The following is a 25,519-nucleotide window of genomic DNA, read 5'->3' as shown; positions in this document are numbered from 1 at the left end:
CTTCTGTGTTCATCGAAAATCAATCCAGTAACATTTTCAAAGGAAACAAGGAAGACTCATATCCCAGTCTCCCTTTCTTTTTAACTAATCCCAGATTCTAAGAAGGGGGAAAAAAAAGAGAAAGAACAAAAAAGACTCCCACATAATATATCACAGATGACCCCAATGAGAGCAGCAAAAATTATATCAAAGAACTAGGAACTATTACTAAACCATAGTTTGCTATGAAGAACCATACAATTAGAAAACAAAAGTAGGCTGTATTGTAAAGTTAGAATACATGCTATGTCATAAAATAATTTCATTATCTTTCAATTTCTTGTTTAGTAGACTGCATTTCTCAAGTGTTTGGGACCAATAGTGTCATTCTTTAGTGAAAAGCAAAAATTATTTGTATACTATTATCTCCCAGAAAGTAAGTGAGCCTAAAAAACATAGCGCACTAGAAATATATCTAGGTTCTCCCCCCACCCCCACCCTGAGGCTGGGGTTAAGTGACTTGCCCAGGGTCACACATCTAGGACATGTTAAGTGTCTGAGAGCAGATTTGAACTCAGGTCCTCCTGAATTCAGGGCTGGTGCTCTATCCACTGCGCCACCTAGCTGCCCTGGAAGTATATCTAGTTGAAAAATATGGAGCAGCCTTTGTGAGGAGTGAAATGATGTGAGGTAGGTAAACAGTAAGTGGATACTAATGTTTGGAATCCTGGAAAAGCAGTCAAAGAAATGGTGGCTCTGGTTTATACCATGCTGATGGTGCAAATTCCTGCTATGGGAACCAAAATGGTTGAATCTTATCAAGGATTCATCCTTGAGTTCTGATCCCTAAGAGGAGAAATACTAGTTGCTCTGAAAGTGATTAAAATGAGACTGCTTGTAGATGTGATTAAATGATTAAAACTCTGCTGTGAATTTAAATGAACTCATTTTTCTCCCAGTTGGGTCGTTGACATATGAGGAAATGGATGAGGATTTGACTCATAGCCTTTCTTGGAGGAAATGGAAAACAAATCTCTAGGAATAGACTCCTGAAATTCTTGCTACCTGATTTAATTTCCTTATTATTAGCTTGCTATTATCCTCTTTCGTTAAGTATTGTTTGCTTTGAATTCATAAGCCATCTTTCTTGATTTGCTAAAAAATTTGGGTAGAACTAGGGAACCATGGATCTGAATAGGTGAGGTACCCAAACAAGGACCAGGAATGGAGTGTATCTGAGAAAGGGTCTATACTTAAAAATAAAACAACTAATTCTAGGGCAAAGAGTACCAAGAAAAAGAGTCTTTATGTATACAACACATGATGATCCTGTATCCACTTAGGTGACTGATTCCAATATTCTCCATTCCCATTCTTTCAAGTCTGTAGTAAAATGAAAACTAAAAACTATTTCTGTGCATTTATTTTTTCTTAGTGAGAATTTACCTCCCCAAACATTGGGATAGGATAAACTATCCACACAGATTATAAATAAAGTTATAAGTTCAGAACTGCTTTTTTCTTTCTAAAGGAAGGAGACAGGGTATTCCTGTTACGTACCTTTTGATATCTCTCCATTCTCACTGAGACCTCCACAAAGTGAGAGGGTTACATCAGGCAAATCCATTGCAGAATCAGAAAGGCATTCTGTGCCGCTGTCAGCAGCTGCACTTCCCACTGACTGAGGAGACTGGGAGCCAGACAAAGTATCAGACTCAGTCCATTGCCTAGATCCTGGATCAGAATCACTGTAAAGAAAAATATATACCTAAATATATACACAGATTTCTCATTCTTTATTTAATAAATTGGTAACTTCATTCTATATCAAATAACATCATAATGATTGATACCTAAATGATTGTGACCCTGGGCAAATTCTTGTTTGCTTTAATTTCCTTATCCATAAAATGGGATGGAGAAGAAAATGGTAAACCACCCCAGTATTTTTGCCAAAAAAACCCTACCAAATGTCATCATGAAGAATCAGACATGACTAATCAACTCAACAACTTAAATAATTAGATTCCACATTTAATTGATTTCATTAAGCTTCTGGAGGATAGGAACTATCTTTTTGTCTCTTTTTGTATCACCAGTAGCATGGTACCTGGTACATAGCAGACAATGTTTACTAATTGATACCATGTTCCCTCTTTTTCTCTCCTTCTGAGAAGGGAATCTCTAATTTTATAAGAATGAGGGAAATTCATGTATAACTTAGAAGAATTATCCCGAGCCCTTAAGAATTTTGTCTAGAGAAATTATCTCAAGCCATTAAGAAGTGAGTTGGCCATGGTCACAAAGCCTGAATATATCATGATTTGAATCTTGGTCTTCCCAACGTCAAGGTGAGAATCCTATCCATTTCTTGATGTCACCTCAATTAGACCATGAAATATAGAATATGCACTTATTTATTACATAATTTAAAAACGTACTCATTGCTAGTCTTAACTACATCACACTTTCAAAGTGTGATAAAAAAAATCTTGAGGGGAAGGGAAAAAATCTCTGAAATCCTTTTAAAGGGTCTATAAATTCAAAATTAGTTTTTATTTCTAAAATGGTAAATATCTATAAATATAACCCATACAAACAAAAAACTTTAACACATCCTCAATAATTTTAATATAAAATTTTTAATAAATAAAAATAATATAAAATTTTAACAAATGAAAATATAGAAAAAATAGCAAAATCCTTTAAAGAACACTAAGTCAGAAAAAAAAAGTCAAGTAAATATTGCACACATTCATTAAAGTCATTCATAAAACAAGGCAAAAATGTTAGTTATATTAGCCATCTTTCTGATTTTAATTAAAGGGGTAAAAAAGAAGTACTTATTTAGATTTCCACAATGAAAATTATAGTGTCATTAAAAAGAGCATGATATTTAAAAACATTCTGATCTCTAAATCCTGGGAAAAACAGAGGTAGTTTATTATCCAGCAGAAAATTACTATGGTTTTTGAGAGATTATTTGAAAGCCATACTTTCCTACACTGTGCTCATCTCAAAATTCTAAAAGCCTGGAGATAGAGAAAAAGAATTCCCAGGAGTTAAGACATCCTTAAGAAAAGGAAAGATTTTATAGAAATGAGCAGGGGCAAAATTGTTTTTATATAAATAAGAGTATTAATGACATTCAATTTTGGGGATAAAGGAAGACTATGGCCTATATCTAGAAGGTGAACAACTTAATTTGTGAAGGATACTATATAAATATTGGTTATGTCAAACCAAAAATAAAACAGTCCCTGTTCTCAAAGAACTTATATTTTATTGGGACACAAAAAAGAAATATTTGTTGAAAATTATTTTAAAAAATAATTCCAAATTAGTGAGAAATTGGAAAAGAAAAACAATTTGCTTAATTCTCTTTACAATTTTTAGGAAATCTAATTATATATTATTATGAATATATATGAATTATATATATATATATATATATATATATATATATATATATATATATATATCAAATACTATTATATTAATTCCAAATATGTTTAATCCAAAGAACTAAATAACCCACACTAATTCCCATTTAAATAATAAAATAAATACCTCTTTGAGACATTTTAGTAAACATCACCAAGGGTGATTATTGTAGGAATAGTTCAAACTACTTAATAGTTGATAAATAAAATCAACATGAGCACTAGAATGAATTTGTCTTTTACCCAGAGAAAAATTTAAAAATTAAGCAGCAGGTAGCAGAGCAGTTCACAAGTATGTAATAAAAAGATATTTCAAAATTTAACCCAAAAAAGTAGAGAGCTACACCAGGTAGTCCTGAGGTTAAATATTTGAGAATGGCCTACGTGATCTCTAAATACCCAAAATAACTACTGAAAATTGGAAAAATAAATAAATAAATGAATAGGATTTCTAAGTAGTCACCTGGGTGGGCCTGCTTTAATAAATAAAAAGTATTGCCTTTTAAATTGGTATCATTTGCATACCCACTGCTAAAAATCATTCATAATACAATGTCCTCTAAATAAGTTTATAAAGCTACCTAACTGTGTTGTGACAGTCTAAATTTGCTTAACAAAACTTTTTTTATAAACAGATACAAAATGCTGTAGCCAATGTAGATCATGATGAATTTAAATTACTATAACCAGACATTGGAAACAGGGACAATTATAACTCACATTTGGAACCAGTTTTTAGGTACTTGCTTGCTAATCACAGACTTACAAAAGCACACAGAGGCTGAAAACAAATAACAATAAAAAAAAAAAAATCTGATTTCTGCATTTTTCCAGTACCCAGAGCAATCCTCAGTTCTTGTCCAATGTCTTTTATCCCCATTCTTATGAATAGATTATAATTCATTCTACAACTAATTAGGTTATCAAATAGTTTGGGGGACTATCTTAGAAGTATTCAAGAACATAGTTAAATATAATACCTTTTGGGGAAATAAAGTGCTGCGACTTCAGGTTCCAAGACTTTTAAGTCATCTAGGTAAATATCATCAGGCCCCTGGTGCTGGCTTCTCTTGTGGACACCTGTTAACACAATTAGGGCATTTTTAATGAAAAGCATGAAAAGCACAGTATATGAGAACTGAAATCTATTTTAACTCTTATCCACAGCATAAATACGGTTAACAATATCTCCCCCTAATGGTCATCTGGGTTTCTAGTGAGAAAGAATCTCACTTCACTCTTCTTTCCCCATCTACCTCCCTCTATCATGAATCTGCTTAAATAGCTAATAATAAACAGAAAAGGGTCCAGGAGAGATTCGTGTAACTCTACTACTCTACCAACTCTCCTTCCAAGCTAACCCATTCAATCAGTTTTAAATTAACCCGACTACTAAGATTCTGTCCAGAGACAAAGGTCAGCTATTATTTTACTATTCACTTAAAAATCTTCAAAGTAAATTGTGACTGAGACTGGTTGCATTCAGAATTTCTTTTAACAGTCTAAAATTTGAACTTCAAAGGGCTCAATTAAGACTGAAAATAAGTCACGCAGAGCAGATACCATTAATAAATTTGAATTGTTAAAGGTTAGCCATGGTTGTTTCACAATAAAGACTATTTTCACCGCTGATCAGGGATTTTCACAAAGCTGCCTATGGAAATATGTTAATAATTGTAATCTATTTAGTAACAATATGCTTTATACTTTTTGGGCAGTTGGTACCATGGAAAATGCATTGGTCTAGGATTCAGAAAATCTGAATTATAGCCCTTGTTCTATAATTTTCTTGCTAAAAGTAATTAACTTATCTGAGTCCCAGGTTTTCTTTCTTTTCTTAAAAGGTAATAGTAATACATTAAGATCAAACATGAACCAAACAGTGCCTTTCTTAGAGTTAAATGCTTAACAGATGCTTAATGACTCAAATGAAATTGTTAATATATATGAAAGTATAGTTATAAAGCTACTATGTGGATAGAAGACTATCATATTTATCAGTATAATAATGGTTCAATCTGAACATGAGAATTATTCTCTTTCCTGGTTCAGGGCTCTATTGATGTATTATAGGGATTCTTTGGTCAAGAATCATAGATAAACTAGCAGAGGAACCAAAAATAGTCATAACAAACTTGTTTATTAAACACACAAAAGAAAAGAGTCTTTAAAAGAATTCTGTCCAACTGTATGCTAAGCTTTTTATGTAATTCAATGGCTGACATTTAATGGACGTTCTTATATAGCTTTAAGGTTTGTAAAGTCCCTTTATTTCACAGCAACTCTTTGAAATAGGTAGTGCAAGCACTCTTTTTAATCATCTGAGAGAGGAGGTAATTGAGGAGTAGAGAGGTTATTTAGTTTACCCATAGTTATAATAGAGAAAGCATTTGAACCCATATTCTTTAAAAAAAAATAGTTATTTCCTCACATACTTCTCAAACCAATTTTCTGTATTATAAGGATTATTAAGCACGACTAATTGAAAAAGCAAACAAGTTTGACAAGATATTCTACATTCTGCATTTGAGGCCTCCCAGTTTATTTCTGAAAGGGGTATGTTACATCTATTTTATAGGACTAAATATTGTTTATTGCAATTAACTTTAATTGCTTTTTAGTGGTATGCAATTATGTATGTTGTCCTCAATTCATTTACTCTGCATCAATTTATAAAAGTCCTTGCATGTTTCTCTGAGCTCCTCAAACTCCATGATAATAATATCCTCTATAATCACACTACAATTTGCTCAGCCACTCTTCAATTAATGGGAAACTATTTTGTTCCTAGTTTTTTGCTACAAAAGAATATTTTATGCTGATCTCCTTTGAGCACATGCTCAGTAATGGATTTACCAGGTCAAAGGGTAAGAACAGTTAAGTAATACTTCTCCCATAAATATAACCTTTTTTTGGCAAACCAGCAGTTCAGAACTCCACCAACTATGTACTAGAATTTTCTTTTCTCACTACTTTTCCACAATGACCACTTCTATTTTAAAAATAATCTTTGCCAATTTAATGAGTGTGAGAGTGAAACCTCAGTGTCATTTTAATTTGCATTTTTCTTTTATCTGAAGTATTATTTCAAATGGTAGATGATAGTTTACATTTCTTCTGAAAATGATTTGTTTACATCCTTTGCCTTGATCCAATGCTAGTTCCATTCTGTCCCCCCTCTGTAATTTAAAAGGGAATAATTTTTTTTTCCCCTTCAAAGTGTCAGTAATCTGGCTAATATCTTATATGTGACCTAATGGCTTTCTGTTAACAACTTTTTATTTAGTGCTGGGATCAAGCTCAGTCCAAAATCCAGACTATCAAAATGATCTACTATCTAAAGTCAGGACTATTAATTCAAAGTTAGGAGCAAATGAATACCTTTCTTCTTTGATGGAGAATCCAGTTTAGTAATTGGCTTTATTTCTGATGATGGAGGTTCCACTGATGGATTAGGGAGAGGATCTGCATCTAACATAGATAAAACTTGTGGGCTATCCAGAGGAGGCTCAAGGATTGCAGAAGCAACGGAAGTCGTATCGGCCGTCTCCCTCATTTGTGTACAGAGTGCCCTTGGCTTTGGTTTTACTATTGTACACACAGTGTCTTCCACTGAAGCATCCTTCTCAACTTCATTAACCAGGTTATCATCACTGGGGATGACCCTAAAATGGGTATTTTCTGATGGTGTGATGGTAGCTGTTCGAGGATGATCTGATCTCTCTTTCTTGCTGATCTGAAAAAAAAAAGACAGGCTGTAATTGTTAGCAAAGAGAACCATCAACTTGTTACTACTAGAATGTCTTTTGCTTGATCTTCAGTCTCCCATTACCAAAAATCTATTTAACATCGCAAACTCATAGGTTATCTTAAACTCAATATGTCTAAAACTGAATATATCCTCTTTCCCCTCAAACCCTTCCCTTTTCCAAAAATAAATTACCATTGGGAATACTATCATTCTCCCAAGTTACTTAGCTTGTAATCTAAAAATCCTCCTTGATTCTGCAATCTCTCGTATTCTCTCTGTCTAGTCTGTTACCAAATTCTGGCATTTGTACCTTTATAATATCCCTTGAATAGTTCCCCTTCTCTCCTATGACACAGAGCAGCTGTAATGAAATAGGCCCTTAATTATCTACTACAATAGCTTGCTAATTGGTCATCATCCTTGGTTCTCCCCACTCCTCTGATCAGCTGACACAGTGATATTCCCACAGAGCAGGTTGATTTCCCTTGCCTGCAACACAAATTCTAGTGATTTCCTGTTCCTTTCAGCATCAAATATAAAATCTTCTGGCTTTCACAATTTGGTCCTTTCCAAGCTGTCCAGGATTTTTTTTTACACTTCCCCACACATATTCTATGAGCTTAGAGACATTGACCTCCTGGCTATTCTCTATATGTAATTGTCTTGTGATTCTATGCTTTCCCCCACCCCTTGTTTCCATGTCTGGATTGTGCTATTTCATCTCTGCCTCTTAGGTTTTTTGGTTTCTCTAAAGGTCAACTCAAATCTTATTTTCTATTTAGAATCCTTTCCTGGTGTAATCCTTTCTCTCCCCCCCCCCCCCTTAAGTGTTAAGATTTCCTCTAATTTACCATGTCTAGATCTCATATATATTTTTCAATGTTGTCTCCATGATTAGTGTGATATACTTGAAGGTAAATTCTGTTTTTCCCTTTCTTTATTTTTCTAGCACTTTAACACAATGAATACACATTGACTTCTTTTCCCTTATAATATATCATACTGGTCTGAATATAATTTGTGCCTCTGAAATGGGATCCTTGTGCAAGAAAAAAATTGGAAATATATAATGAAAAATAACACCATTTGTAGATTATATTCAGGTTTTCTACAAACGATTTTTTGAGGAAATATAGGACTTCTATTTGGATGAAGATACATATTCTGCAATGAATGGATAACATACAGAATCACTTCTCAGAGTAAGAAGAAATTTCAGAGGTCATCCAATTAAACATCTGAACAAGAATCTACACCATTACACACCTGACACGACAGTCAATGAAGTCTTTGCTTAAAGATCTCTGGTGATTGAAAACTCTCAGCTTCCTGAGTAAGTTCATGCTATTTTTGATTAGTTCTAATTTTTAGTAAACATTTGTTTACATCAAGCCTAAATTTGCTCATTTACATCTTAAATTCTGTTCTTAGAAGTTAAGCATACCATATCTAATCCCCTTTTCATGTGAGGGTCCTTCATGTATTTAAAGAAAGCTATCATAATTTCCCTTGTCTCCCTCAAAGTCTTCTCTGCTGGCTACTCAAGATGTGATCTGACAGGGCAGAACACAGAGACCATCACTTCCTCATTACCAGTCACTATGCTTAAACTCTTTCTTGACTTCCATATCACATTACTGACTCTTATTGAACTTGAAGTTCACTAAAACGTCTGTACATTTTTCAGTGAAACTGTTTCCTGTTTGTATCTTCTCCCCATCACACAAATGGAAATGTAATAGGTTTAATCCAAATGTAAGACTTCGTATTTATTTTAAAATTTTATTGTGTTGGATAAGCTTTCTGGTCTGCAAAATTCTTTTTGGATTCTGTCTGCTATCCAGTTTTTAGCTATGACTTAAAGCTCAGTGTCAGTTACAAATGTGAAAACAATTCCACGTATAACTTAATTCAATTGGCAAAAATATTAAATGGCACAAGACCAAGCACAAATTCATAGGCACATTGGAATCTTCTTTGCAAACTGATATTGAATGACTAATTACCATTCTACTAGTTCTGCACTCACCTAGTGTACATATCTCCATCTTTCCCTCAAAAGTTACATGAAAGTAGTAACGTATTTTGTGGTAATAAAAAAAACTGTAAACAAAGTTAGTGCCTAAAGATTAGGAAGAGGCATAGCAAATTGTGGTAAATAATAATTTAAAAAATTTACCAGGGCCATAAGAAATGACAAGTATGATGAATTTAGAGAACTATGGAAAGACATATAAATTAATGTAGAGTGAAGTAACTGATACCAAGAAAATATATACAACTATAATAATGTAAAGGAAAATATCACTGAAACTCAGTTTTCATTGAAAAAAAAAACTAACTGAACTGAACTGAAAAGTTCTGATTAGGAGAACAGATGATAAAACAAATTCCTCTTTCTATAGATACAGGATATAAGTTCATTTGAGTCTGGCAAGTGATATGAGATTATCAAGACATTTAAGTGTCCTCTTATTATCTCCAAACTTATATTTAGTGGCAATTCTTAATTGCTTATTTAGTGTTTAGCCATCACAAGGTAGGTTATGACAGAATAGAACTGCCTTCTTTTTAGATAAAAACTAAAAATGGTCTGACTTTAAGAATGGGTACAAAAAATAATTTTTTAAAATGCTCAATACACTAAAGCCTACTCATGCTTAGAAATGCATTGTATGTGTTCCCCTGAGCAAGTCACTTAAATCACTGCCTCAGCAAAAAAAAAAAAAAAAAAAATTCCTACATTGTAACAAGTTTATTGAAATAGAGCAATTTATTAATATAGTATTATATGCTTATTATGTTATAAATTATAATATTTACATTACATTTTAATTTATAACATAAAACTTAGTGGTAAGAACTACACATAACCACAGATAAACTCATAAAGCCCAGCTCTGCCAAAACGAAATATAAGCCTATTGGTATATATTATTTTCTGCTTAAGAAATTCAATGTTTGTTTTCTAGTTCTTATTTTGGTCAAAAATAAAACTTTCAATCAGTTTCCTTTTTAAAAATGTTATTCAGATCTAGTAAAGCTTTGTACTCAGCTCCCCCCCCCAAGTTCACACATCTTAAGAGTCTGTTTTAAAATTACCCATCTATTTTTCCAAATTTATGCTTACTACCAAGACGATCTATTTTTTAAAATACATGTTTTATTGATGTCTTTTTCTTTTTAAGTCACTTCACGATGATTCCCTTCCCTCCAATTATACCTTCTGCTATAACAAAATATATATATATATAATTAAGCAAATCAAATCAAGATATTCGCTATGTGTAACATTCCCTATATTTCTGCTAAGAGAAGGGAGGCAACAGTTACTTACTATCTTAAGTCAAGGTAGGTTAACACATTGTTCAGAACTCTAATGTTTTTTGTTATTATTTTCTTTTATATTATGTTTCCATTGTGTAAATTGTCTTTCTGCTTTGGTTTTCTTTGCTCTCTATCAGTTCATACAGATCTTTCCACATTTCTCTGCATTCTTCATGTTCACTATTTTATTTTATATACATAAAACAATTTATTCAATCATATTCTCCAAGCTATGGACATCTACTCTGTTTGCAGTTTTTCATTACCACAGAAAGTCTGCTGTATTTGTTTATCGCCTACTTGTTGAATTTCCCTTCTGTCTTTGACTTCCCTGAAATATCTGCTCAAGTAGCAGTATGACTGGATCAAGTGAAGAGTTTAGTGACTTTCTTAATATGCCTCTAAACTGTCTTGCAGAACAGTATAGCAGTGCTTGCCTTTTCTTTTTTGATCCTTTTCTTAAAATGTACCAATGTGGTGTTGGATCTCTCCTAAATGAAGTATATATATAATATATAGTATATATAAATATATATAGTATATATAAATACAGTATATAGAATGCTTGGAAAGATATCTGCAGTAGAGTTATGTAACCTCAGGAGGGCACTCAAGTCATTTTTATTTGTGAAAGCAAATTCCTGCTTTCTTACACTACTCTAAGAACACTTTGCAATGGCCGAATTTGAGGAATACAAGAACACCATCTGTTCTATGTGCATTTCATTACCTTGGTAGACTCTGGGAAGCCCCCCCAGGTCCACTCCATGTGAGATTCTGATCTGAGCAAGCTCTCAGCAGGTTTCACTTCAAGTTCTGAGTCACTCTTAGGACAAACGGTCTGGGAGAAGGCGCTGTCAAAATAAACAGAAAGACAAAGGGGAGTGACTGGCAAGGAACCCACAGCCCCCTTTAATTTGCCATGACTCTTCTAAGTCTGGAGGGTACATGTGGGTTGGACTTACAAGTTTACCCTGCAGATAGAAAGACCCCCAATGAGAAGCAGTTTTAGTTTTTCCTTCACAAGGCAGAAAGACCCCAGAGGTCTTTAGGAACATTGAAAAAGCTTAAAACAAAGTCTTGTCAGATGGCTTCACTTTCACACCTTGTCTGCTTTTAAAATTACTCATAGTTTAGGAAAAAATGCCAGTGGCTGACCTAGGATTAGAATTCCAGGATTTTGAGACCCCAAGCTCAGAGTTGCATGCATATCAACACATTGCAACTGAAGACAGACAAACTAGACAGAGGTTGATAGACACAAAATAAGAGAAAGAATTTAATTCATATCAGGGAGAAAAATCTCAGGTTTTTATCACTAGGAAGAGACAGAAAGGTAATCTGATGTCTGCTGAAAAAGAGAACAGCCATTTAACAAGTCTGCCTAAATCCTTCTTGCCTTCAAGAATTTAAATAAATGAAAAGAGAAGTTAATAAAATTATTTACTTGTCCAAAGGGGACCAATCTCCATCAGATAATGGGTAATGATCACTGGAATGGAAGATCAAAGGTTCTTTATAGTCTTCCTCCTTCATTGCAGTAGTTGAAGTTCCTCTGTGAAAGAAAGAAAAAATAAAGAAAAGTGGATATGACTACAATTAACAGTTAGCATGCAGGTCTCCAAAGACAATTCTCTCAATTCAAAAAAAAAAAAAAAAAAAAAAAAAAAGGATGGGTTACTAAATAGAAAAGATTTTCAAAAGGAAAAAAATGATGGAGAAGATGTTGTTACTAGTGACAATGGGGGGAAAAAACTTCACAAGTTACTTCGAATGCTCCTTACATTTAGGGGAGGAAATATGATTTTTAAAAATATTTTAGCATTTACTGATTTATAAGAAAATATAGCAACTGTCTCATGTCATAAGTAACACACTTCACAAATTTAGAGATTTAATAGATACATTATTCAAAGCAAATTTTTAGCTCAAATGTTAGCCTAGATCCTTTCTCTTCCTCCCATAAATTTCACTATTTATTAGCACCAATTCCATGACACAGGAGGAACCTGTAAAAGTAGATGAAATGTTATTGCTTTCCAGGAGTTTCTGTAGCTATTTTGTGAGTGAAGAGAGGGAAACTATTAGTCATAATAAGATTTTAAATCAGGTTCACATATGACCTATTCCCATTTACACAGATGGAATTATACATGTGAAAAGTCACCATCCCTGACTATATCACTGGCCAAGTGACTTAACCACTAAGTATTTGAGGCAACTAAGACTATACATTTCAGAAAAGGGACTGACCCAGGAGATTACCTAGGAGCTCTACATATCAATTAAATTTTAGGTCCAATCCCCATGCCTATCCCACTCCTAGGGACAGATTGAAAGAAGTCTGCAATGCTTAAGGAACAGACTAAAATGAACAAATATTTTTATATTTTACAGAACATGTCTAATTATTAAATCTAAGTCAAGAAGGACAGCAAAGCACTCATTCTGATAAGTGGACTTAAAATTTTCAATAAGAGAACCTGAATCATAAAAAAACTTCTTGCCTTCCAGGAAACTGGTCTTGGATATGATAAAAGTAAAGTTTTCGTGGGTGTTTTTTCCCCCAGTATTATGACTGTATTGTTAACACAGGACTTGTAAAAACTACTTTACAGAAAACTTGTAATCTTTACAAAATGAGATGATTCCAAATCTAGAATCACTTTATACACTGATCACTTTCTTTTTCCCATTCAAAATACCAATAATAAGTTAAAAGAGAAAATCTGAACTACATATGTCTGGCAATTATAGGACACAAGTAGGCTGCAAAACTTTAGCCCCATAAGTCATTGAGAAAGTCATCTACCAGGGCTTTGATCCCATTAGTTGTCAGGTATTTACAATGATAACATTAAGAAAAATTATCATGTATATGACCAATGTGTTTGAAGCCTTAAAGAAAATGCAGAGGAAATTTTGTTCCATTTATTTAATGGTCTAAATTCACATTAGGAATCTGAACATTTTTTTATGAATACCTCTCATGCAACACAGCACAGCTAGCTAAAATAAAGTCAGATGATTAGTTAATCAGTATTTGCCTACCTGTTCATGTTGGAAGTGAAAAAGAACAGGGAAATTCAGGGTATAAAGCTTTAAGATTAAGATTACCCCACAAAAATTATACTCATTATAGGGCTATGGAGGGTCTACAGGTTTAAAGAAGATGAGAAAAATTCAGATTTCTATTTCCAACTGTCTGTCAGTCTCTCTCTGTATTTGATCAATCAACAAATCAAAAAGCATTTATTAAGCACCTACTCTGTGCCAGACACTGAGGACACAAAGCTTACATGGTAACTGGGGAAACAATGCAAGCATATGTAAATTTATACAAAATAGAAAGCAAATATTTTTAGGAGGAAGGCTGGGAGATGGGTCAAAAAGATTTGAGTGAGAAGGGAGTGCATTGCACATGCACAAGTATGTGCATAGCCAGTGCAAAAACGTGGAGACCAAAGATGAAATATTGCTTGTGAGAGACAATAAGAGAGCCAGTTTGGTTGGAATGAGGAGTATGTCAAAGGGAGTATGTATAACAAGTCTGGAAAAGTAGGTTGAAGCTAGATTGTGAAGGGCTTTAAATGTCAAAAAGATTTGTTGTTTTGTTTTGCTTGGAAAAGATGGTACATGAGCTGGGATAAAGAACAAAATATTTTCACTAATCTCTACCTGACATTAACATTCCCTCCAATTATAAATGGAGGAAATAAATATTGAATATTATTCTGAAAAGTGGTCTATATAAACATCGCCAAATTGCCAAGAGAGACCACATCACAAAAACAGTTAGGAATTCTTGTGCTAAAAATAATGGGGAGTCAGTTTATTGATTTTTCTTCTTTTGGGAGGAGGAAGAGGCAAAATTTGGAGTGGGAATGTTACCTTGGGGCTCCTTTTAATGCTTCTTGTTCTGACATCCTATTAATGCTATTGCTGGATGTTTAAAATACATTTTATTCGTGATGGACTTTTGTATTACTTTTGCAGGCTATATAAATCAGGGAAAGCATAATTTTAGACATTAAAAAAGTATTCATGTTCAGGATATGTAATTTTTATTGTTTCTATAAATTAACATATCTGGTGGAAGGCAATGAAGGATTTTATGCATTATCCAAGCCCAAAACGCAGATTATGTTAGGAGCAAAAGTTGAATAAAAACACTTACTTTGCAAGTATAATCATTTTCACTAGTCCTTGGGAAGAAAAAGACATTATAGTACAGATTGCCTGCACTAAAATGACTATCATCTTAAAAAGACTATAACAATTGTAGATGTGATTCAAGCAAAGCAAGTATGGCTCTAATGTTTCAAAAAAAGGGGAATAGCAAATCATTTCATTCAACTTTTTTTTTTCTTTCACCTGTTCTTTTTTTTAAGAAGCCTGAACCAACCTCAATTTCTGTTGAAGAAATGAATCTCCAAATTAAAATAAAGTAGTGCATTAGAATGTTACTTATTGAAATAAAACTATTAGTGAAAACCTAGTTTTGGAAACCATGAGAGTAAAGACCACATAATTCTCTGAGGAAAAGGTGGTCAAAGAGAACTTGAATAACTGAAATCTCTGAAATTCCAAATGCATATGATACCCAGACCTCAAGATAATGAAAAGTCTGTATTTTTTCAACAAGGAGGTGATCCAAGACAATTCTAATAGTCTTGTGATAGAAGGTGCCAGCCACATCCAGAGAGAGGACTATGGAGACTGAATGTGGCTCAAACACTATGATATTTGCATCTTTTTTTGTGGTTGTTCAGTTGCTTCTTGTTGTTTTTTTTCTCTTTTGATCTGATATGTGTGTGTGTGTGTGTGTGTGTGTGTGTGTGTAACATGACGAATATGGAAATGTGCTTAGAAGAATTGCATATGTTTAACCTATATTGGATTGCTTACTGTCTTGGAAGCGGGGGAGGGACAAAAAATTTGGAACACAATGTTCTTTAAAGCTGAATGTTGAAAACTATCTATGCATGTATTTGGAAAAATATATTATTTTTTTCCCCCTGAGGCTAGGGTTAAGTGACTTGCCCAGGGTCACACAGCTAGTAAGTGTTAAGTGTGGAAAAATATATTATTAAAAAAGATAATGAAAAGTTTCAACCCCTCATACACTAATCCTGTTGACTATTAGCATAGTTATCTAGATGGATAGCCTAGGGTTTAAGGTTCTTTTTCTCTCTCTGATATCTTTTAAAAGTACATGTTACGTGGAAAAAAAAATGGGATATTAATGCACTGTTGGTGGAGTTGTGAACTGATATCCATTCTGGAGAATAATTTGGAATTAAGCCTAAAGGGCTATAAAACTGTATCTTGTGACCTAGCACTAACCACTACTAAGTCTCTATCCTAAAGAGATCAAAGAAAAGGGGAAAGGATCTATTTGTATAAAAATATTTATAGCAGCTCTTTTTCTGGAAACAAAGAACTGAAAATTGAGGGGATGCCCATCAATTGGGGAACCCATGAACAATTTGTGGTAAATGACTGTAATGGAATACTATTGTACTATAAGAAATGATAAACAGGATGGATTGAGGAAAAAAACCACCTGGGAAGCTTCATGAAATGATAAAGAGTAAACTGAATAGAAACCGAAAAATACTGCACAGAGTAGCAGCAATATTCTAAGAAAGATCAATTGTGAAAGACTTAGCTATTCTGATTAATAATACAATGATCTGAGACAATTTTAAAGGTCCCATGATGAAAAATGCTATCCATTTCCAAAGAGAAAACTTTTTAAACTCTATTTTTGCTGGGTTTTGTGTGTGGGTAGGCATGCTTTCTTTTGCAAGATGGTTAATATGGAAACATGTTTTGCAAGACTTCACACAGATAATCAATATAAATGTATTTTCCTTATCAAGAGATAGGGAAAAGCAAGAGGGAAGGAGAAAATTTGAAACTCAAAAAAAATTTTTTTAATGAATGTTAAAATTTTTAAAATGTAAATGAGAAATATTTAATGAAATAAACAAAACATTAATAAAACAAAAAATAAGTATATAAAAAGGGGAACTAATCTTTTTTTTTTTTAACAGAAATGGGGAAGGGGTGCTTTAAAGGAAATGGAAGTGTTGACTTAAATGACAAGAAGAGTAGCAGAATGGGAAGTGTAAAAGGATCTCATTTTTTAATGTCTTGACTATAAAATTGATTTTTCTCAACTCTAAACAAAATCCCTTTCACCTAAAATCATTCAAAATGCTTCCTTGCCCTATAAATCACTCAAAAATACAAGAAATGCAGTGAAAATGGCACAAGAATTATGAACAGAGGTACACAATTTGGGCCCTGGAATTAATTGTATACTAAAGGCCACATAAAGTGAACTTATAAACAAATTAAAACATACAAAATAAGCTCATGCTTACATACTTGTAAATCCAAACTATATTCCTGCAATGTATAAAATTAACATTCTTTCCCCAACACTGCTAATTCTCCTTTTTGTTGAAAATTAAATATGACTTACTGAATGATTTTTTTTTTCTCCGAATTTCTTCTTTTTTAGCGGGGATTACAAGCTATTTATTTTAATAGCATAATTAATTATATATTTTAAAATCTCAAATATCTATGCTGAAAGTTCATTTAAATTCAACAGATTTAGGAGGTATATGAGACCTTAAGACATTATCAGGACTTCAAAGTCTGTTCAGAGGTCTCTGAACATTCCCAAGGCATTTTTTTGGGGGGAAAGGGAGAGGTGTCTGAGATCAAAACTTTTCCTAATACTATTAAGATATTTTATTGTCTAATGTGGCAAATAACTAGCAGAAGTAACCACAAATGAAAGCTCTTGGATTATGTGTGTGGGGAGTAACATCCTCAATAATTTTTATGATTGTAAAGGAGTCCAGAGACCAAAAAAAGTCTGAGAATCACAAACCAACTTATAACCCATATTTTCCACACCAGAAACTCGAGTCTAAAAGAGGGAACCAAATCATCTGCTGAAAAGTGATTGGAATGGAAAAACCAAGATCCACCTGACTCCATTCAGAGAGTCCATTGCTTTATACAAGTTTATGCTACGATTAGAATTTTTTTAATTAAATAAACTATTTTCTCTTAAAGATAAAGAAAAAGGAAAAACATTCAATTTGAAGTTCCTTTAGAATCCACCAGAAGTGTAATGAGACAGGACAAACACTAAAGCAATATTACAGGAGCTGAATTTACACATCTAAAAGCCTATTTTTGGCAGGGTCTATTTGTTACATCATCAGCAAACTCTGGTTTATAGAGATAAGCAGTCAACTACATGTAGCTGGCCAGCCAGCCAAATCAATAAGAGTCAGGACTTCAGGAAGTTTAAGTATGATTCTGGTTCTCTGCTACAAAAACCATCATGATACTAGGCACATAGGTCACAGTTGATAAACATTTGTTGACTGACTGACTGATCACTCATCTTAAACTAATGATAGAAATGGAATTTTTTTTTCATTTTTACTCATTCATAACATTTTGAGCTAGAAGGGAACTTAGAGGCCACCAGATCTATTACCTTTATTTATAGCCCTAGTACTTATTCCTGAGAACTCTTTAAGCAGAATAGTTCTTGGGGACTCAGCTGAAATTACAGAAGTTTCTGTAATTCTCATTAGCATCCCAAGGTAATATTGCAGGCTCTAAAGTCTATTTCTAATTTTCTTACTAATAAACTGTGTATACATTTGGTTTATAAATGGATGTACAAACAGGAAGTGTTAAATGCAAAATGTCAAGAAAAACTGGTCTATTTTGGGGGATGGAGGAGACCTTTCAATTTTATTCTTGGCAGAACGCCAGGTAGGAGAAACACATTGGTAAGAACTAGGGCAGTTCTGACTAATTTGAGCAGGCTCACCCAAGGGAATGAATAGAAATGTTATTGCAAATGAGGTATGGATGTGGCGTGGATGCAAATGTCTTCTGAATCATTATTTCTTGTCCATCTATTCAATTGCAACACCAAGTGTGTCATTAATGTAAACCCATTCTCAATTTTTTAAGAGAGTGCCTCATTCTTTGAATAGATAGCATCCCTCCACCTCCCAAAAAAGCAAATGAACAGCAACAAAAAAAGAACAACAACAACAACAAAAACCCAATCCTACATACTGAGAAAGACAGTTACTTATATATAGCAAATACCGGAAATAAGAAAGGAGAAAAAGGAAAGGAAAACCATTACTCTTTTTTACATGACTATCAATCCATTATATTTTAGTCTTCCATTCACTCAGAATTAAGGAAAGGAAAACCATTCCTCTTCTTTACATCACTATCAGTCCATTATATTTTAGTCTTCCATTCACTCAGAATTCCTCTGAGTACAAAAGTACAAAGTTTAAGTTTGTTGTTAATCTCTTTGCAGATAATATTTTTTATGTTAACTGATTGAGGAATTACTCAGAATTTATTGATCTATTCTGGCTTTGTTAATTGTTTGGTTCACATTGATAGGGTGAGTAAATAGTGAACAGAGTCAGTATTTTTCCTCTTTACATTTAATTTTTAATTCTTTAGTTTGAACTGAGGAAGTTTGTTTTCTCTCAGAATTAGTATGAAGTAATAGACAGAGGTAAGACAAAGAGTGAGAGAATATGTGTGCAATTCTGCTAGAATGAAAGGAGGTGGAAAAGAACTGAAGAGAGAGAAAAACTATCTTGAATCTCAGATTTTAAATTTCTTTGCACTTAACATTTAGAAGTACTAAAGTCTAGAATTATTTCTCAGCCCTTGTTAGGAAATCACAATCACAAAAGAGAAAAAAATTGCAATTTAGTAATGTAACCAAAAACTTCTTTACTTTTATCATCTAAAAAGTGACTTAATATACAGTATTTGAATTTTTCAATAGGAGAAGGAAATATATGGGGATTCTCACATAGAATATAACTCCTTTTTTTTCTCCCAACTCAAATAAAAGTTTGCATATAAAAACTCATTTTTGGTAACTTTTGTAAAAATTTTCTAAACAATTTTGTTACTAGGTCATTACTGTTTCAAATAGTGTTACTGACAAGTTTAAATAAAGTAACAATTATAGCATATATTAAAAATAAAGGTATCTAATTTTCAAAAGAGAGACTATGGGGTCAACAAAGTGGTACAATAGATGGAGAGCTAGGCCTGGAGTCAATAGGACTTGAGTTCAAATCCAACCTCAGATACTTACTAGCTGTGTAACTTAACCCTAATTTCCTCAAAAATAAAAACAAAAACAAAAAAATTAGAGTCCTTTTGCTCTGTGACCCTGAGCAAATCATCTAATTGCTCAGTGCTTTGGGCAACATCCTAAGATTAAATTTGCAGTGGAAATGCTGACCTGCTTTAGTAAATATGGTTAATGGATCTGATAGCTTCTCACATCAATGAAATCAGAGGTCCAGTCCTTATCCCTAATGACTTAATTTTAAAAACCAAATAATTTATCATTAATTTAAAACTGAACATAAATGCAGTTCTGCTTTGTAAATTATTTACAATAAGGTGAATAAATTTCAGTGCATAAAAATGTATAACTTTTCAGTTATTTATTCTAAGTCTCCATTAGAATTCTTCATAGTCATTCATGAATATTCTACTCTGTCCTGGTTCTGCTTTTATAAAGCATTAAATTATTTCAAAAAGACATTCCTATATTGCTTTATATTCTCTTACTTTTCACCCTTAATTGCATTTCAATATTAAGTATTTCATGTGACATTTAGTTCACTTAAATGTTTCTTTATTATTGGACATTTAGGTTGTTTCCATTTTTTTGAAATTAAAAAAATTCTACTGTAAGGATCATTAAACAAATAGCTCTTCTAAAAATTTATTTTATTAATTTTATTGTTTAAAACATTTGAGATTTATTTCTAACTATGGAATTCTTGGATCCCAAGCTATAATTATTACTATATCCATTCTAACTCCATAATAACTACATTAAAATCCAATTTTTTAAAACAAGCTTGCAATTCCACCAAATATCTAATATGACACAATGAAATGTCAAGGGACTTGAAGTAAGACAGTGTCGGTTTCAAATCCCACTCTGATATTTGAATATCATGAGCAAATCATTTAACCTCTTTGGGTCTCAATTTCCTCATGTGTAAGATGAGAAGAGTAAAACTTTACTACCTACATCAGGAGGTTATGGGTTGCATCTAACAAGATAAAAAACACTTTACAACTTTAAATTTCTATGCCACATATTATAAATACCATTATTATGAAAATTAGTGGTTTTTCATTTTTGATCATTATTTCAAATTCATCAATTCATATTCCTCATTATTTCTAGTATCAGTAGTATAGACTAAAAGATAAAATCATTTTGTTATGTTAGAAAGTTTGGATAACATTTTTCAGATCTACCTCTAAGTTGCATAGCAAATCTACTGTAATTCCTATTCCTTACCTAAAAACACAACTGAGTCCTACCTAATCCAGTGAAATGTTCAAAATATCAAACAACAAAATATCAAACTAAAAATGAGTTTAAACTACTTATGGTGGGTGATATTGCATTATAACTAAGTCAAACCAACTAATAAAGACAAAGACAAAACGAAACAAAAAAATAACAAAACAGTCTCTTCTGCTTTAAAGGAGTTCAGTCTTATAAGAACGACAACATATATACAACTATTTACAAACAAAATATATATGGAATAAATTGAAGATAATCAAAGAGGGAAAGAACTAAGATTAAAGATAAATTTTGTTAAGTTGTTTAAATTTTATCTCTTTGTGACCCTATTTTGGGTTTTTTTTTTTGGTAAGAGAAAACTGAGGCAAACAGAGTCACCCAGCCTAAGTGTCTGAAGCTAGATTCCAATTCATAAAAATGAGTTTTCCTGATTCCAAGCTTAATACTCTATTCATTATTCCACTTAGCTGCCTCCGAGAAGGTAAAAATGCAAAAAATGATGTTTTAGGTGTGACTTAAAGGAAGCTAAGAAGCCAAAAGGTAGATATGAAGGACTACCTGTGAAAATACATGGAATTGAGAAACGGAGTGTCCCATGTAAGGAACAGTATATGGTAAAAAAGTAAGTTTTAAGAAGACTGAAAAGTTAGGGAAGGAGTCATGAAGAGTTTAAAATCAGAGGATCTTATATTTGATTCTGGAAGTAAAAGGAGCCATTAGAGTTTATCGAATGGGAGAGGTAAGGGGCAATATGATTAGATCCACACTTGCGGAAAGTAAATTTGGCAACTGAGTGGAGTATGGTGTGGGATAACAATTAATCGATATTTATTAAACAGCTACTAAGTGTCAGACATCCTGCTCAGCATTAGGGATACAAAAAAACAACAATAACAACAACAAAAAACCCATTCCTGCTTACAAGGAGTTCAGGCTAATGAAGGAGACAACATGCAAACAATTATGTCCAAACACTATATTCAGGATAAATTAGAGACAATAAACCATGAAAAGCACAAAAGTGGGGAGAGACCTGAAACCAGGAGATCAGCCAACAAGTTGTTATAGTACTCTGGCATGAAGTGATAAGGAACTGTATCAAAATGAGAGTGACATCAGAGAAGAAAAGAAGTATATTTTAAAAATATTATGAAGGTACGATGATAGGACTTGATAACTAATTAGATATGGGGATATGGGGGATGAGAGAGAATAGATTTGAGGATGACAGGTTATAAATTTGGGTATTTGGAAGACTGTGGTATCTTTGACTTTAACAAGGAAATTAGAAAGCAGGTTTGAGGGAAGGGAAGGCAAAGTTCATTTTTGAACATGTTGAGCTTATTTGCTAAATTTATGTTTTAGAGGGTGAATGTGTTAGACCTCTGTAAAGCTAGCTATATAATTATAAGAGAAGAAAATAATTGAAAATTCTTTTTCATGGCTGACATAGAAAGCTGATCTGGCTTTTGGAAATGGTCATAATAAAAAGGGTTACTGGTCTTTGGCAACTCCTATTTCCTAGTACCAGAGCAAATTAGAAAGTTATTTATAGTAGATTTTGAAGGGATTTAGAAAAGAAAATTCCTATTTTTACTACTTTACAACATTACCACTTATATTCAAAAGAAAATAATCTCCTCTTGTTTTAGATTGGTGCCAAACAAGCCAAAATTGAACACTTCAGAGCAAAAGCATTTTACTGATCAATGCATTTGTTTACCTGGGTTGGGCTCCTTTTTCATCATCAGAGCTTATATCTATATCAAAGGTGTCTTCCACCGCAGGAGATGAGGTCTGATCTTCCTTCTTATCTTGTTTATACTTCTTTTTCCGCCGTTTTTTCTTCTTCACAGAACCTGGGTTGAAAACGGTTTCTGTCTCCATCATGTGTGAAATTTCTGCATTCTGACACATCCTTTCATTTCCACCTGACTTAATCAAATGAGTCTCAATATCTTTAAAGAACTGATCTTCTGTAGGTATCGGTGAGGTAGCCAAGTAGGCAGGAAGTTTTTCCTTAAAAAGAACAAAGAAGACAACTAAGATATATATTTTAAAAATACTGTTTATATAAAGTTAATAATAGAAGGAAAAAAATCTATTTCATGAGAATCAAAGAATCTTACAAAGTTTTTTACTACCCTGCTTAATTTGGAAATCAGGAGCTAATGAATATTTAAGTAAATCACTGAAAACTATACATTGAACATGTTTCTCCAATTAATTGCTGAACAGTGTTGGGTGATGTCAGTATAAAAATAGTTAGTTTTCACAGTAAAAATCTAGAAAAATTGACACTATATGCTTGAAGGAAAAGTAGAAAAAGTATAATAGCTGTCACTATTAAAATAGGGACAAACATAATTGCTATAAAAAGTAAAAGAATAATTTTAGAGAGGATAATATAAAAAACTTATGAGATAAAGAACAATGGTACTCAAAAAAAAAAAAAAGGAACAATGGTACTCAAATAAAGTAAGAGGCAAACTCTTAAGAGATTCATATCATACAAGGCAGAAGAATCAAGTATAGCATAGAAAAACTAGGGGACCTAGCTTAAAAAACAGTTTAAGAATGACTTTGCCCAATTAATTAAGTGTGAAGAGGAGAAGGTAGGACAGAGAAGAAATTCCTCTTAACAAATGAAAATTAATATATTCTAAAATGAGGACATTAAAAAAAATCTATTCTCCTGGGAAGAAAACTAGAAACTTGGAAGGACAAAAAGAAAATAAGGAAAGCCCTTTTAAATTGGTTAATGGAGAAGAAGTTGATTGGAAATTAACATCAGAAAAATTATGTCCCAGTATTCAATAATAAATGAATCAATTAATGGATTTCTGAAGCACTTGACATCAGTAACATCACTGACACATACTTCTGAACCACAAAGAGAAAACGGTAAGAGACTGAAGATATAAAAGACATCTTTTCATTCAATACAATCCAATTCAGCAAATATTTATTAAATGCCCACTCTGTGCAAGGCACTGGGGATACAATAACAAGTATAGATCCAAAGAATTTTAGAAATGAAAGGGACATCACTGACTACTCAGGCCAATCTGTATATAAACAGGAGCGCTTTCTTCAACATATCCAACAAGTGACATTCAACCTTTGTTTAAAGATCTCAAATGAATCCATACTTTTCAGAGATGGCCTATCACATTTTTAGTTAAATTAGCAACTAACTGAACACTATGAAAGAACATTTTTTTCCTAATGTTAATCTTAAATTTTCATCTTTGTGATGTATACCTGTTGTTCTAAGTTCTGATTTCTAGAGAAAGCAAAAGATTCCTTCATATACCTCAAGCCACCTATCTTGCCCCGTCCCACATTTTCCCTTCTACAGGCTAACTAAACACCTCCTGATTCATTAATTACTGTCTTGGTTGTTCTCCTTTGGACACTCTCTAGATTATCAATATACAATACTCAAGATGTGATCTGACCAGAGCAAAATAAAAAGCAGCTATCATCTGCCCCATAATTGGGGAATGGATCAATAAGTTATAGTATGTGAATGTTATGGACTATTATTGTTCTATAAGAAATTATGAGAGGTTGATTTCAGAAAAGCTTAGAAAGACTTACATAAACTGATGCTGAGTGAAGTGAGCAGAACCAGGAGAACACTGTACACAGTAATAACAAGATTGTAAGAAGATCAACTATGATATTTTAGATCCTCTCAACAATGTGATGATCCAAGAAAATTCCAAATTGGGTTGGAAAATGCCATTTGCATCTAGAGAAAAACTATGGAGATTGAATGCATATTGAAGCATTCTATTTTCACATTTTTGTTTTGTTTTTTCTTTCTTGTGGTTTTCCCCTTTTCTTCTGATTTTTCTTTCACAATATGACTAAATTCATTCTGTTACCTTTGATTTGGGATACTGTTCACATTTCTGCATTGACATTTTGACAAGTACTGAGTCTATTTTCAGTTGTGTTAATGAGCCCTCTATACAACTCCTATTCCCCACTGGTTTTCAAATACCATTCAAGTGGCTTAGCATATTATATGGCAAATGCCAATTCTTTTTGTATTGTACAATACATAACTTGGGTCAGGTATTGTAAATGCTATCTCTCTCCTTAATTACCCTCGTGTACATATTTATTTATGGGCATATATTATTTATATCCTTGCACCTGTTTCTGTACAATATAAGTTTCTTGGTTAGTTGGATAGTTTATTCAAGATAAATAATAGTGGTGGTAAGATCCTTTAATACTCCATTTTAGTTACTTAATTTGTAAAATTATTCTTTTACTTTCATAGCAATTTTAGTTGTTCCTTTACAAAGAACCATGTAAAGAACTGAGACAAAGAACAATAGGACTCAAATAAATTAAGAGGGATTTTATCCTACAAGCAACAAGAAAGCAACATTCAAGAAATTCATTCCTTGAATGGGGAAGGTCCTGGTTCAAAACTATGTAATCTCAAAGGCTTTTAAGCACATAGCATTTCAGCTTGTTTCTGGATCCAATTTTTTTTTTTTTTTTTAACAAGAATAGCAGGGCTCCTCCCAGCTTTGGCAATTTCATCTGATTCTAAAACTTTAATCA

The 25,519-nt window shown here is 32.8% G+C and overlaps 1 protein-coding gene across 4 annotated transcripts in view; it reads right to left on the bottom strand.

Moving 5' to 3' along the window:
• LPIN2 (lipin 2) overlaps positions 1-25,519 on the bottom strand; it is a 93,925-nt gene that overhangs the window by 19,704 nt on the left and 48,702 nt on the right. For all 4 annotated transcript variants that reach the window (XM_074275957.1, XM_074275949.1, XM_074275963.1 and 1 more), the window contains exons 4-9: positions 22,656-22,951; positions 11,948-12,055; positions 11,231-11,354; positions 6,804-7,158; positions 4,403-4,502; positions 1,540-1,727 (exon numbers count right to left, since the gene is read on the bottom strand). In XM_074275957.1, the coding sequence (XP_074132058.1) occupies positions 1,540-1,727; positions 4,403-4,502; positions 6,804-7,158; positions 11,231-11,354; positions 11,948-12,055; positions 22,656-22,951 (1,171 nt within the window). The remainder of the gene's footprint in view (positions 1-1,539; positions 1,728-4,402; positions 4,503-6,803; positions 7,159-11,230; positions 11,355-11,947; positions 12,056-22,655; positions 22,952-25,519) is intronic.

The sequence above is a fragment of the Sminthopsis crassicaudata genome, chromosome 1, assembly GCF_048593235.1.
Source record: "Sminthopsis crassicaudata isolate SCR6 chromosome 1, ASM4859323v1, whole genome shotgun sequence".
Taxonomy (NCBI): domain Eukaryota; kingdom Metazoa; phylum Chordata; class Mammalia; order Dasyuromorphia; family Dasyuridae; genus Sminthopsis; species Sminthopsis crassicaudata.
This window is presented reverse-complemented; position numbering and strand designations above follow the sequence as displayed.